At 35.7% G+C, this 15,709-nt stretch overlaps 1 protein-coding gene across 8 annotated transcripts in view; it reads left to right on the forward strand.

The window, feature by feature from the left end:
- DLG2 (discs large MAGUK scaffold protein 2) overlaps nucleotides 1-15,709 on the forward strand; it is a 999,038-nt gene that overhangs the window by 681,049 nt on the left and 302,280 nt on the right. For all 8 annotated transcript variants that reach the window (XM_018071067.2, XM_025894987.2, XM_018071060.1 and 5 more), the window contains one exon: nucleotides 5,788-5,957. In XM_018071067.2, the coding sequence (XP_017926556.1) occupies nucleotides 5,788-5,957 (170 nt within the window). The remainder of the gene's footprint in view (nucleotides 1-5,787; nucleotides 5,958-15,709) is intronic.

A 15,709-nucleotide genomic window follows, 5' to 3' on the forward strand; every position in this document is an offset into this window, starting at 1 on the left:
ACTGCACCAATATTTGCACTTATTTTTAAATCAAAATCACCTCTAGAGTTTCAGATTTTTATTAAGTTCATCTCTATTTCTGCTGGGTCAATAATAAATTAATACATCCCTCCCTCCCAATCATAACTTTTATCAAGTAGTATTTTCAGCTAGCAACTATTCAATGTGGTATATGGAATTTCATTATAAACAACATACATATCAAATTTTGAATTAGGATTGGCTGTTACCTTCATCAGACATTTTTACAAGAACTAGTTCCTCTCTAGCTTCCAGAACTAGACAGGAATTTTCTTCAACTGATAATTTTTATCTCTTTATTTTTAAAATAGACCTAGCAATAGTTTTATACCACTTTAGTATAACATTTCAGTGTCAGATAGGGATCTGAAGGTGTATGTGAATTTGCTACAGAAATTGGACATGTGTCTCAGCATCATTATACGTAAGGAAACAGTATGCCCTAAACTACATATATATCACTGGCATTTAGTTTTGCCTATATATTCTGTAATCATAAAGATAGTCCTGAAGACTGATGTAGTAAATGGGAGATCCTTTATTCTGAATTCTTAGTGACAATTAAAAAAAAAAAGGTATTATTCCTCTTGGAAAGAAGTTGTATGGGCCAGTATCAATAATTACATTTTTTACCCCATATGCTGTAAATTTTACTTACTGTGGGATAGGAAGGGTGTGTATAGAATCTAAAAGAAAAGCCCACACCAAAACCATAGTAGGGGAGAGAGAGTCAGCCTTCCCTAACTAATAGACTAGACATATTCTATTAGGGTCAGTTAATATAATTATTTGCTGATCTCTTGAAGAAAAGATAATAATCAGTCCTTTCAGCTTGTCACCTAGAATCTTGTATTCCTGCTTAAAGTGCTGTGTTCTTGCAAGTTCTGGAAGAAAGAAAGCAACAACACTTTTATAGGGAAACTTTGGCTAAAAAGGTTAGGCAAAGTTGGAGCAAAGGAATAAAGGGCAAGTTTAGTGCTTTTTTGTCTTACTTTTATAGCCTACCTGATACCTCTGTGCTGATATATGAAAGTATATATCTACCTGATATATTCCATAGCTTTTCACTCATTCTCCCACAATAACTATTTTTACCTTGATTTCTAAGATGTGATTAAAGAGCAAATAAAGTCCATATCAATTTCAGCTTTTCTGAGAAGACAACTAAAAAAACCCACTTAGCTTTGATTAGAAAGAATCTATTATGTTGGCCATTCGACTATAGGAGGCATGGTAACTCTACTTGTGAAAAATGGGATTGTCCTGTTAATACCAGCTAGCCAGGAGGTGTCTAGGTCATAGCTAAGAACTGTGGATTACTACAGGATTTAGTGTGATGTTGTTGATCCACAGAGTACAGATTACTCCCTTGTTCTTGAGTCTATAGTTGTTCCAACCAGCTCTGCTATAAACTGCAAGTGGGGTAATGTGTGTTGGCAGAACCATTTGGTCTTCTGGGGCTCTTAGCTTCCATACTGTGCTGCTTTGGGTTTCCCTTCAGGGCACCATATTGCACAGAACAAGGGAACAGAATGATCATTACCAGTTGTCACCTACTATATGTCCAGTGAGTGCCTAAGGATTGTACTCGTCTTCTTTACTTACAGCTTGAATGAAGCAATTATCAGCTTCTCAAGGATGTCTGCACAATTTCTTGAAAACAGTAAAAGTGAAAATCAAATGAAGATAGTCAAGTTTAAGCCCTTAAAAAAATAGTTTTTTTTCCTTAATCCAAGCCCTTATTTCCTTTGAAGATAGCAATAACCATCCATAAACCTGAGTCCCTGACCTTCCCCCTTAACAACAAAGTATCTCTCATATTTCTTCTATCAGTTGTAACTGCTTTGGCATTATTATTGCATGTATTCCGTGTTTTACAATTTAGGGTCCTTCACATCTAATTTATACTACAAAAGTCTTGTAGAACATGTCCATTTTGTTAAAGAACTTGGATGACTCAGTGAGCAATGTGAAGAGCTGCTTAACTTATTTTTAATTAGGTTGTTACCTTCACTGGGGATTCTACAGATTTGAATATGCATAATATTTGACAGCAACCCTGAGAAGAATGACTTGGGGATATTGATAGGTGAGGAACTTGAAATGACCTGATAATGTGTACTAGCAACCCAGAAAGCCAACCGTGTCCTGGGCTGCATCAAAAGCAGTGTGGCCAGCAGGTCAAGGGAGGTGATTCTGCCCCTCTACTCTGCTCTTGGGAGACTCCACCTGGAGTGCTGCGTCCTGCTCTCAGGCCTCTAATAAAATACATGTTAGAGTGAGTCCAGAGGAGGACCAAAAGGATGTATGAGATCCTTTCCAGCCCAAACCTTTCTATGATTATATGACAATACAATTACTGGTGAAACTATAAGGATCTCTTCTGTTGAACTTGCGTAGTACTGTCTTGGATTATGAAGCAGATCTTCTCCTTGGCACAGGTCTGTAACCACCTGAAACTAACTTCTACTTGTAGGGTAGAGGCTTTAGGAAGATTTTGAGATAAATGGGAAAAGGAAACACTGAAATAAAGTTTTACCATATGAATATAAAACCGGGAAAATACAGTGGAGAGCTGTTTGCAAGGACAGAAGAATAATTTTATCACTAAGTAAGAATTTTCTTAAACTGGATTTACTGACTTATTTTGCTATTATTATTTTATGTTTATGTTGTTGCAGCATTTAAAGTTCACTAAAAGAGCAGAGTTCTGACGGAATAGGAACTGTACTGTGAAATGGAAGGAAAAAGTATCCTAAGCCCATGGTCACAGACTTCTGCCTTTAGATAATAATAACTATGCTATTTTCCATGAAAACCTTCTGCATAGATTTAAGAAGAAAAATATGACATCATAGTCTGTGTGTTGAGATATTTCTTCATCTTTCATTTTACTCTCTTTTCTGAAGTTGTCTCCTTTTCAGTGAATAATGATTTGTTTTTATCTTCCACATGCACTTTGTTTCTAATTTTAAAAAATATTCAGATGTTTCTAGATTAGTAATAATCACATAATAATTTAGTTATTATGGTGAAGGTTAGAGTCATCTCACCAGCCTCAGTTATTTATTTTCATTGCACCACGGACCTGCATTTTAGAAGGCTGAATATTCTCAAAGAATATTTGTAGACCTCTGAGATCATTGTATTCTCTTGATCTAATAGTGGGTCAGCATGCTGTACAAACATGGTGTTCTTTAAAGCCCTCAGAACTCTATAGGCAGGTATATGTATGTTCTTTAGTATTGTATTAATTTATTAAAACAAAAAACTCATCCTTTTGTGAGGGAGAAAAAACCCCCTACATGTGTGGAAGGATATAGAATCATAGCAATGTAGATTGTTTTGGATTGGAAGGGATCTTAAAGATCACCTAGTTCAGCATTCCCTGCCACAGGCAGTGACACCTTTCGCTAGACCAGGTTGCTCAAAGCCCCATGCAACCTGGCCTTAAGCACTTCCAGGAACTGGACACCTATAGCTTCTCTAGACAACCTGTGCCAGTGCCTCACCACGCTCGTGGTGAAGAATTTCTTTCTAATATCTGATCTAAACTTACCCTTTTTCAGTTTAAAGTCATCCCCCCTTGTCCTGTTACTACCTGCCCTTGTACAGACTCCAGGGAGGAGACACAAGTCTCCTTTAGCCTCTTTAGGTATTGAAGGCTACTCTAAGCTCTCCCTGGAGCCTTCACCAGGCTGTACAACCCCAACTCTCTCAGCCTGTCTCTATAGCAGAGGTGCTTCAGCTCTTCAGTCAAACTTTGTGTGAAAGTGTATCTACCACTGGATCAGCTTTGTATTCTCTAACTCCTGCATTCATCCTACACTGGAAGTATTAATCTGTGGTTTGGGGTTTTTTTGTTTTATTATTTGGGTAGTTGTTTGTTCGGTTTTGGGTTTTGCTTTTTGTTTGTTTTATTTTTTTTTTTTTTTAAGGTAGCCTTACTGTTTCAAAGAAGAAGATAAGGCAAGATTTCTGTTGGGAGTGTAAATGTCCTTTTCCAAAGGGTCTTTGTTGTTCAATAAATGGAGATGTGTGTCTTACTGATTTTGGCAAGTTAATTTATGTTGTTTATTTAGTTCTCCAAAAGACATTCTTTTTCCTTTAACAGGGACCATCACTAGAGCATTTGTGAGAGATTTTAAGTAGAAAGAGTTATCTACTAATATTACAATTTATCAATACAGGACACAGAGTATATGAAATCAAAATAAACTTAATCCTCCTATTTAGTGTTTTTATAATCTTTTACCAGCTTTTCATCTTCATAACCATCCAATGAAAAGAATCAGATATATAGAAATATTACTTCTTAAATGATCTTTCTGAGTGGAAAGCGGGTATGAATACATGCAGAATGTACTCATAATTTATTTACAAGAAAAAAAGCAATTTATGTTAGAGTGCTTATTAGTTTGAAAGACAAACCTCACAATTAAACGTTTGGAAAATTAGTACTTCTGGCATTGGGGGAAACCACCAAACCCGACCAGTGAATGAAAATTGGAAACTTAGCAATATAGTAGTTTCTCTTAGAAGGGAAGCATCAATTTTGTGTCCTTTCCAAGTTTGACCAGTTTCAAATAATTGTGGTCTTTTTATTGTTTTGGTTTGGTTTTGTTTTAAATAGAACATGACAACAATCCATCCTAAATTCTCAAGAGTTCTGATAAACTTTTGGTAAAGCTTCATTCTCCTTCCATGTGCTAACCAGTTCAAGTATTCTCTTGTTTTAAAGAGTAACATTCAATAGTTGATTTTTTTATATAGAAATGTAGCGTAAATGGAATACTTTTAGCAGCCCATATTTGCTTCACTGATTGTCCTTTCAGACATGCAGAACAACACATTCATTTACATATGCCTTTTTCTTCTGTACCCAAAATACTTGGAGGCATCTCACAATAAATGTACTGCACAAGAACAATAGAGTTTCAATTCATCTAATTCTTTGGAATTTGCTCTTCTCACTTGCTCTTGTTTGCACAGAAAAGATGACTCAGTAGATAAGTCATTAGCCTACTGCTTTAGAGATGGATTTTACTGCTCTCAAGTTTTAGATTTCCTTTCCAACTAGGACAAATTTGTCAGATAAGGAGAACGCAACTCCATCTAACCAGGACATTTTGAGGATGATTATATGTTCATCTTCAGACAATGTAATAAATGCTCAAAGTAAGGCTATGAGGGAATTTTACTAGTATTCTGTGAAAAAAAAAAAAGCTCTTACCATACAGCAGGTCTTGTAGCCTTCAGTCAGTGTTGGAAACATAAAGAATGAAACTTAAATTACTTAACATGAAGCATTCTCTTTTAAAGTGTCTGCTTTTTGTAGGACAGTATTTTTACTTTGACAACTTGGAATTCTTTGTATTAAACCATGGGATTTCCTTAAGAGCAACCGCAGTGGTAATAACATGCAAGCATGAGTGTTTTAAATCAATTATTGTTTAGTAAAAACTATTTCAATGAAGTCTGTAAAGACAAGTTGTTTATTACTCATTTCTATCACTCTAGTGGATCTAACCCCAATTTATGAAGGAGGATGGTAAGTGTGAGTGATGAGGTAGACTTCAGTTTGAATCAGGGATGTCTTTTGGAAGGACTAAGTGTTCTATTTCTGTCTCATTGCTTATGAAGCATATTGCATTAAGTCTGGCAGATTTCCCAATGAAGTATTCTTCATTTTACAGCACTACTGACAAAACTCTGTTCTGTCTAAAGTAACGACTGAAGCATTGAGTATATTTGTTTTTCTGGTAGGGTCAACGATTGCATCTTGCGAGTGAACGAGGTCGACGTGTCTGAAGTGTCACACAGCAAAGCTGTAGAGGCCCTAAAAGAGGCTGGCTCCATAGTACGATTGTATGTTCGTCGAAGAAGACCTATACTGGAGACCGTGGTAGAGATCAAGTTGTTCAAAGGACCAAAAGGTAATTAAGAAAATGAAAAGACATCCATTTCAAACTTGATACTTAACATCTCTTGTAGCTTAAATTGCACCTGACCTTGTTGACCTCTCAAATACTGAAATGCAGTTAATTTTGCCTGGTAGAACTTGAATTCATGGTTACATATCTCTTCCTGAAATATAAAGGAGTTCAAGGAGTTGCTTCATTTCATGTTTGCTCCCCTGTTGTTCACTGCATTCTAGCTGGAAAGGCTCTGAACAGAGTAGCAGCTATGTCACTTTTTTGTAAGCATGATTTTTGTTCATTCCAAATGAATTCAGCCAGTAATACATTCTCATCAGGTTCACCCCATCAAGCTTTGGGCACTTAACAAAAAATATTTGGGGGCACTTTTTTCTCTTCTGTTTCTGCTCGCAGAATTGGGGCCATATCAAAACTTTTAATCCATTCGAAGTGTTATTATATTTTGGAGCTCTAAATTGAGTATTAATGTGTCTCTTAAGCCCTGTTCAGCCCAATTTTGTATCTCCCTCTGGATGGCTATTCTCCTTATCTTAATTTTCTTTTTAATCAGCAAAGACTAAGCTCCTAAACAGGACATCTCAATAAACTACTCAAAAATAAAATGGGGTTAATATAAAGGGCATAATGTTCATTTATTTTGAGAGTTATATATATCTGTCTAAATGTTAGATGAAGTCATTGGGCATAACCAGTTCCAGAGTTTCCATTTTATTGTTTTCTGTGCCGGACTGAAGCGGCTCTGCAGCACATGGTAGATCTCCTTTTCACACAACTATTTTTTTTATTCTTGATGACACTGAATAAAGTCACTGGCTGCTAATGAAGCTTTCTTACTACACTAAGAATTCGTATATTTAAGTAGTGTATTTTTTAACCCTCTGATTAGTTATGCAATTTTCTTGAGAAGAGGCAGAGATTTGCACCATCAGTATAAGGTATGATTTCACTGTAGATTTATCTTGAATTGTTCCTGAAATGTTCTCTAGTCCATTACTGTCTGTAGCTTCCGAGAGGTTCATAATTCTTTTTCATAGAAGTAGACATATTTTAGTTTGGATTGATGACTTGGAAAAATCTTGTGTTCTGTTGCTTATATAGTATCCCAACTTGCAGTGACAACTGAAATAGTTAAAAAAGTAGAGTAGAATTATGTATATTTCAAAATTTCTGCTAAAAAAGAGTGTTCAATTCAAAATAGAACAGAGTTGTTTTTATTTAAAAAATCTTGCAACTGCTGCTTTCAGTGTGAGCTTTCAGATCTTACTGTTTGAAAACTGCTTGCAAGTGCTTGCTTCAGACTGGTCATGATACATATTTTTTTATTGATATAGCTATCACTTCTACTACTTTAGTGGTCTATTTTCTCTAATTTAAGAGATACTAAATACAGCCTAGCAATCTGTAGCATGCAGGAATAGGGTTTTTTATGGCAAGTTAGGCAGATAATTTCTTAATTTATGATCACTTGTAACCTTCCAAACATTTTTTATTTCGTGCTAAAAAATGTTTTGTTAGGTCCAAAGTGTTTTAAACAAAATTGTTTTTTCACAGTTTGAACAGTACCTAAAACCCTTTCTTATGGTCTTTTAAGAATTTCAGTCTTATGATCTTACCAACTGTGAATTTACTTCTGTTTTTAGTGTTCTCTTTTGTGCTGTGAGCTTTATTGTGAATCCTGATCTGACTCTAACCCTAACCCTAAAACAGAGAAAAATGGGGCAACTTAAAAAAATAGAGCTGTATAAAATGAGGAAGTAGGCAAACTTTCTCAAACCTAGATTTAACAAACTATTTCAGTTGTCAACTCAAATTTAAGTGCTTCATTTCATATTACTGTAACACTATCACTTACTACAGGTATAAATAGAAAACTACCACAGTTGAAAGTAAATTACCGTTTTTTGTTAAATGTCTTTGCTTGAAGGGACTCACATTTCATCCAATTAGCAGAAAGTGCTCCATCAAGCACTAATACATAATTTTCCAATTTTAAGATAGTGACTCAAAACCATCATTTATGAGTTAACATCACTAAAAAGCATGACTTCCCTGCAGGCTAGGATTGTCTAATGTAGGAATATGTGAGTATCTAATAGTTTATTGCATGAAAATTGTATTCTCTTGGAACTCATAAAATTAGAAAATTCCATGATAGTGCTATTAAAGCCTTTGCTGTTTTTCAGCAATATTTTGACACATTTGTATTACCAGTGCCTGATGGGGAAGATTTGATAGGTTATGTCTGCACCTTCATATTTTGCAGACTGAGGACATTCTTCTTTAATTTAAGTGATGATATTTGCATACAGCTGCTATTATCATATTCTGCTTTACGGTAAATTAAATGTATTATCTGTCTTTGGTCACTATAGACTCGTTATCTCATCTTTATAAATTCCTACATGTGAAGCATTGCTTAAAAAAAATTCATTCTGTGAAGTGGTTCCTTCCATTTTTGAAGTAGCGCTTGTATAGAATTTCACAAAATAGTAGTTATTGTTATTAGAGTGGCTCCTCTAGTGTATCAGGCTTTGGCTACAGTCTTTTTTGTCTTTAGTGGAGAAAGAATGTAAATCTGTCACAGTTTTTGTTAGAGTTGCAACTAAATGGCAGGAGGTGGTGGAATCGAATTGTTGTCAGATCAGATCAATTCAACTGTCTTTGGAGATTAATAGTCAATCATTAAAGAAACTATTTTCCAAATCAACAAGGATTTTTCAACAATTTCTAATTGAATTCAGAAGTGTTCCTTCTGGCTGGTTTTGTCACCTAAAACTGGAACTGTCCTGTGAGCTGCAGGATATTACTTGTTTAAGGCTTTTATTCTCATAACTATGATTTTCTTCAGTATTTAACTGCCTTTTTCCATTAGCAGTAAAGAAATAAATAACATGACTTGTAAGATTGTGCAGCAATTTTATATATGTGGGGTTTTTTTTGTTTTTCCCTTGAAACCATTTAGCTCTTAAGAATCCCGTGTTCATATGCAAAACTAACATCTAATCTCATAGTAGATTTTAAGCATCATTTTCCAGAAATCATTCACGAAGTGTGAGGTTTCCACTGAAATGAACAGTGCTTTCTGTGGCTCCATCATGCTAACTATTTCTGAAGTGGTGCAGTAGCAATTTCAAAGTGCAGTGCTGTATTTTAATAGCCAATTGAGATGGCTATAAAAATCCAGCACTATGTATTAAGATCATTACTAAATTGCTTCAGCAATACTTAACTGATGAGGCAGCTTCAGCAGAAAACACTTCATCTTAATGAACTGTGGATGCAGTAGAGCAAAGGCAGCAGCACAGGGAAAGGGATGTGCAGGTAGGCTTGGATGCCAACTAGCTGGAGATTTTGTTTCAAGAAAAATAAGCTTTGGCAGGTTGCTTTTTGTTTTCAGTGGAGAAAGGAATCTGTCATCTTGTTTGTTACAACTGGAGTTAAATGGCAGAAGAGGGTGCTATGAAATTGTTGTCACGTCAGACTAAATTCAATCAGCTTTAGAGCTATGTAGATCATTGACGTTTCAACTGACAAATTCCTCTCTGCTTGTCCTTTCCGAATTAGGTAGGAATTTTCTATTATTATCCAGTTGCCTAGATAGTTTCACCATCTCTGAATAGAAAAAAGAAATATGGTATACCGGTGTTACCTTAGTTTTTAGCATTCTGTCATAAAGTGTTGATCCTTTTGCTGTGGTCAAGGTTAGTTCTGTGACTTCTGCCGAGAATCGAGAGCTGTTAGCATGGCTTACTAGATTCCCCCCATACTTTTCTTGTCACTTTAGTGGGTTTAACTCTGTAACTTTTCTCTGGAAATTTGAGGGGAGAAAGATGTTTATTTTTCTTTGTTCACTTCCTCTACTTATATAGAGGGCTTTTAATTTCTATGCTTAGCTGTTGGATAAGTAATGGATGCATCTCCAGCTTTGGCTCATATGGCGTCCTTCTGGGTGACAATAAAGCAGATCATTTAAAAATTCTGTATTTGATTTATTCAGTCCTTGTGGAAATGCTTCAAAGGAACTTACTTGCTAAATGGATTTCCCCGTTACACAATGATCTCCAGCACACTGCTGAAAAGTTTCTTGGAACATCTTTTGTCTTGTGCTTGTATGAAAAACTGTGATGTGTGTGCGTTGGGATTCTATTTGACACTGCTTCCTTTTTCTCTATGTAATTTTTAAAAATCCCAAGAACTTGTCTCCACCGCTAAATGCTGCCTTTTTTTTTTTGGGTCACTTTTTTTCCTAACACTATGGCAAGTGTTAGGAAAATTCACAATAGATCTTGGCCAACTTATTTTTCAGTTCTAAAGTTTTCTCTTGACTAAATGTAATACAGTAAGTCTCGTAATTTTATCATTATAGCATGCCTTTGTACTCTTTTATTTCTTTAGACTGGAAATTCTGTGTCAGAGAATAGTTTCATCCTTTCCCTCCACATTCCAGATTGCTCTGTAAGAGTTAAAAGGGGAGTTAGAGAAGATCTCTTTCATTATGTTTGCCATAGCTGTTTTCATCAGATCAACATAAGAGAGGAAGGAGACGCAGCAGACAGTGCAGCAGAGTGTTAATTGTCTCATCAGTATTTCCAGATACACAATAAATCAAAAGATGAGAAAGGACATTGGCATCATTTGCTAAACTACTGTGCTGAGTGTGGAAAGAAGTCCCTGTAGACAGGAGACCAACATCTTTTTTCCGTTTTCTTAGTGGAGCAGTGAGAATTTCCTAGGGAGTGGCAGTTGTCCTGGCCTTTTTTCACTACCTATATGATCCTTGTTTTAAATTTCTCAGGTAAATTTTAAAGAATTATTCTGCCTGATCTTTCATCACTTTAATAAATAAACAGTTATATGACAGCTATTGTGGAGCCTGTTGTGACATCCTGATGCAACAGAAGATATATTAAGGCTTTAGTCTCCTGTGTGGAATACATTCATTGACACAACATCTGTTGTTTGCACCTGAGTAGTCTGAAAGTCCCCATGTTTCCTTTTTTGGAGAGCTTAATCCTTTTTTGAATATAAAGCCAAATGTGCAAATTAGTCAAGTGAAATTACAGAGCAGTGGTTACATCTTTTATTGTTCAGTTAATTATCTGTGTAGCACGTTCTGTCTTCTTGATAGTTTTTAGATGTCCAGATCTTTCTCAAGAAATCTGTTGTCTAGAAGACAACACACATGAGGAAAATATTGCGTTGCCATGAAAAGCACCTTTAAAAGAATAAATTGTATTTAATTAAATTTTTATAGCTTGGGGAGCTGTAGCTCTTCATTTTTCTTCTTTTCTTGTCTTTTTTTTCTTGTAATCCTAAGCACAGGCAGACAGTCAGCATTTTAAATCTTCTGCAAAAGGCATTACAGATTTTAATCATAGTGAAGACACAAAGCTGGGTGAAGCTTTAAAGATTCAAGTGATATTGTAAATTAAATATCACTCTGCAGGCTATTTTAAAACAATATTCTAGATTTTCAATATTTTACTTTCGTTTCCACTAGTTGGAGGAAAAAAAAAAAAGGAAAGAGTTACATTAAAGCATCTCTGAACATCTGAAGGGAATAGCTGGCTTAGTCAGTAGCTGGACATCAAAGTGATTAATCGCAAGTAGTCATTCATCTGACTATTTCCAATACTATATCCTAGTCCTTTCTCTGGGTCTGTCATCCTCATTTTGCTTTCAGTATTCCAAATTCTAGATAAATCTCTAGTTATCTTTAATGAAACAAAAGAAATACTGCACTTGTCAAAAAGAAAGTTCCCTATAGTCTTTTAGCTTTAACTTGCTATTTGTTATTTTAGAACTTTGATCCAAGAGCTTTGAAAAACTGCTTTTCCTTCATCAGTTGAGGAGGAGTGTTGTTTGTTTAGTTTCTTTAAACACTATATTAGTATTTTTAGAAATGACAGCTATTTTTTAGAGTTTAGGTGGAAGAACTTTTGCTGTTTGACATGAAACACAGTCTGTGCAGGTGACCATACTTTCTAATTGTGCTGTCATAAGATATGAGACCAAGTCCAGGCTCTGGGACTCCAATGCACAGCCCTTCTGGTACTGCATGTGTTGCATCAGAGATGTGCACGAAGGGCAGCTGATTTTTGACATGTAGCAGAGGTTCCTGTATTGCAGACCAAATGAGATCAAGCTTCTTCCAGAAGCAAAGTATAGTCTTGCTGTGCCAAAGGCTTGTGCTCCCTGACACATAGACAGCTGCTCTTTAACTCTTCTTCTTTTGAGTGAGCAGTAAAACCATTGATTTATGAGAGAGCATCACTTCTTTTTCTTTGCTTGCAGAGACTCAATTAAGGTTTTTTCATTCAGAGATTCTGCCACTTGGGCCAATGACAAGTTGATATATTTTTCTCAACATAAAACATTTGGTGTGCTTGGTAGATGAAAAGAATTACTGTGACCTCCTCCAGGGCAGATTTTGGCTGTTGTTATGTGAGAATGGCAAAGAATAGCTTAATGTTTGTATCTTTAGTGGCTAATTTCTGAGAAAAAATTCAACTCTGAAAGCTTGAAAAATCTGTGGAGGGAACCTACATGAAACTGTAAACACTAGATAGTATATCCAAAATATTCCTAAAGCATGAAGCTCTATGTTCAAGATGCTGGCTTCTGAATTTTGAGTCGCAATTTATATGAGCAAATAAAAAAACCTGCTCTTGGATTCCTTAGAAAAAAAAATTGTGCTATCATTATTGGTTAGAAACAGTTGCAAAGCAAGATCCTAGAGCTGTATGAGATGTAAAAAAGGGTTTAATGATGCAAAAAGTCTTTAGGATATGATAAAAGATATGTTCCATAAGCAAAAAGAACAATATCCTCAATACACACTGAATGTGTTTATTTTGGAAAGTGATAGTTGCAAATAAGGACATAACAGAGTTTTCTTTCTTAAAACTGTATTTTGGGGGTTTTTTTGTTTTGTTTCTTGTGCAGAAGATTTGTAAGATGTCTTATGAAATTAATAGAAAGACATATTATCCACTTCAACAGAGAGAACGGAAATAAGAAAACATAAAATTACAGTAAATAATTTAGTAAAGATGTTTATTGTAGGCACATTTACATTTTACGTACTGTAATTGACAAATGAACTGAGTGTAAATGGTAGGCCGGGGGTAAATCTTATCCATAGTCTGTAGATCAGATGTGTCTAATTTCTAAACTTCTGAAAGTTATTTCTAAATTATACTTTTAAATAACTATTATAGCAAATCAGATCCCCTCTGTATTGCAGGGTTGTAGTTTTAGAGGTATACTTTGTAGTTACAGAGAAACGTTGAGATTATAGGTCCTTTCAAGACAAGCTATGAAAAGTACCTACCTTTTTGCTAGCATCAGTTTTCACAGAAAGGTCATCTCTGATAAGGTTGCTATCACGATTTAAACCATAAACAAAGAGGACAAGACTTCAGCCTCATAAGAAGCAATAGGTCTGGCAGCATTTAAAAAAGTTAGATATTCATACACTCGTGGGTCCTGATGGTCCTGATCACAGATCACCATAATTTGTCTGATGAAATGTGAGTGCTGACGATGGTTGGCTTTGGACACCTGTGTGGAGAAGGTAAGGTGAAAAACTGGAAAGAGTAAGCACAAAACTCATCTTCACTGAAGGAGCCAAGGGACTATAAAGACATCAGTTTACTTTCAAAACCCCAGATGAATATTGGAACAAGTAGGAAATCAATTATAAGCATCTAAAAAATGTTTGAAGAGTAACAATTACCAGAAGAGGCCATACTTCTCTTTTGCAACTCTTTTACATTTTTCTCAGATAACTCCATATGCTGGGAGGGTTTAACACTGAAAATGGTCTGAAAAAACAAAGATGTAATTCAGCAGGGACAACTGCAAGGTGCTTTCAGCAGAAATAACCACATAATCTGCTAAACATTTAACAGAAAACTGTTGGGAAAAGGATCCTGCAGAAGAATATCTAGATCTTTGTTAGCTGTAACATCTTGTCTGTTATGCATCCTGCTGTGATGAAACATTCAAATACTATACTGGGTTTTATAAATTGAGGTATGGTTTATAAGACACAGGAGCATTCCTTTCATCCTTCAGAAGTAAAGCTTTGAGCTTTTCACTTCAAGAACGGTGTATGCCAGTTGGAGGGACTCCAGAGGAAAGCAGTAAAAATGATCATACATTTAGAAAACCTATCCTACTATGAATAAATGAGTGATGTGAAGTCATTTATCTGAAATACCAAAGACTAAGGGGGGGGTCGGGGGAGGGAGAGGGGAGCATTTTATGGGCACCTAACAACAATCTTCTTGCCTTGCAGCATGTCTTTGAAGAGTGAGTTTGCTCTTTGTGCTCCTTTGGGAGGGTATGAAACAAAATTTATAGACAAATAATAAGCAAGATTTGTACTGGATTTAGGAGAAGTGAGGATCGCGATGTGATAGATTACCAGGCAAGACATCAGACCTGTAGCATGGGAAATACCAGGGTGTGCCAGACAGCCATTTGTTAGGCCTGATGCAACTATAGTTGGTCCTGCCTCGGATTGAGAAGACAAATGATCCATTGAGTTTCTTCCAGTCCCCAGATTCAGTGGCCATAACATAATTTTCTCATTTCACTGCAGTATGAAGACAAACAGTAGGCATAGGGCTATTTAAATCCTGCACCTGCAGAAATAAAGAGTGTATCTTTCAGACAAAAAAAAATATCTAAACATTTTCTTTGTCTGTCCTCAGCAGTAATTGAATATTTTTCATTTTCTGTCTATTTTACTTTAATTTTGGCAAGGAAGGATAAAACATTTTGGAAAAGAAACTTCTGCTCATGTGAAGATATTAATGAATATTAGAACAGATAATCTGCAGTCTTAATCTGTGTTTCTCTTTTCAAAGTGTTTTCAACTTTTCTGTTGCTCAAACCAGGATCATGCTCCTTGGGAGCAATTTGATCAGATTGGTGTCTGGTTCTTCACCAAAGGGTGTTATCACATGTTAATACCCCTTCTAGGTGGAACCCCTCGAGAGACTAATAGCAGAGTCTTGTTTTATACTATATCTCATTAAGACCCCTGATAAAAAATACCAGGAAAACTCTTACTTAAAGAATATCTGTAGTGTAACTCAGGCTTGAATAATCGCATTTAAGTATTATATTCTGAGTCTCAATTTTGCTAAACACAAGCTCTTAGAAAATCTTTCATAGTCTGGGGCCAGTCTGAAAAAAATCTGTATTTCTGTTTCAAATATGGGTTCATATTATCTTTCTATTTATGTATAATAGAGTACAATTCCCTTAGCAAATATTTAGCATAATTTCTGAGAAGTCATAGCATCATATCGAGTTGGAAGAGAGCTTTAAATGTCATCTAGTCCCAACCCTCCTGCAGTGAGTAAGAACATCTTCAACTAGATCAGGTTGTTCAGAGCCCCATCTAATTTGATCTTGAATTTTTCCAGGGATGGGGCATCCACCACCTCTGGGCAACCTGTGTCAGTGTTTCACCATCCGCATCATAAAAATTTTCTTCCTTATGTTTATTTTAAATCTACCCTCTTTTAGTTTAAAACCATTACCCCTTGTCCTGTCACTGCAGGCCCTACTAAAAAGTCTGTCCTCATCTTTCTTAGAAAGGCACAGGTGTCTGATTTTAGCCATTTTACTCTGTGAGAGTATAGGGTGCTTCTCACCAGCAAATAAAACATTTTCATTTCACTTTGTTTCCTAAAGTGCCGTAAGACAGAATTATCAGTAGACTGAACTACAGT

Source organism: Manacus vitellinus, unplaced genomic scaffold (assembly GCF_001715985.3).
Source record: "Manacus vitellinus isolate BGI_N305 unplaced genomic scaffold, ASM171598v3 scaffold_2_pilon, whole genome shotgun sequence".
Taxonomy (NCBI): domain Eukaryota; kingdom Metazoa; phylum Chordata; class Aves; order Passeriformes; family Pipridae; genus Manacus; species Manacus vitellinus.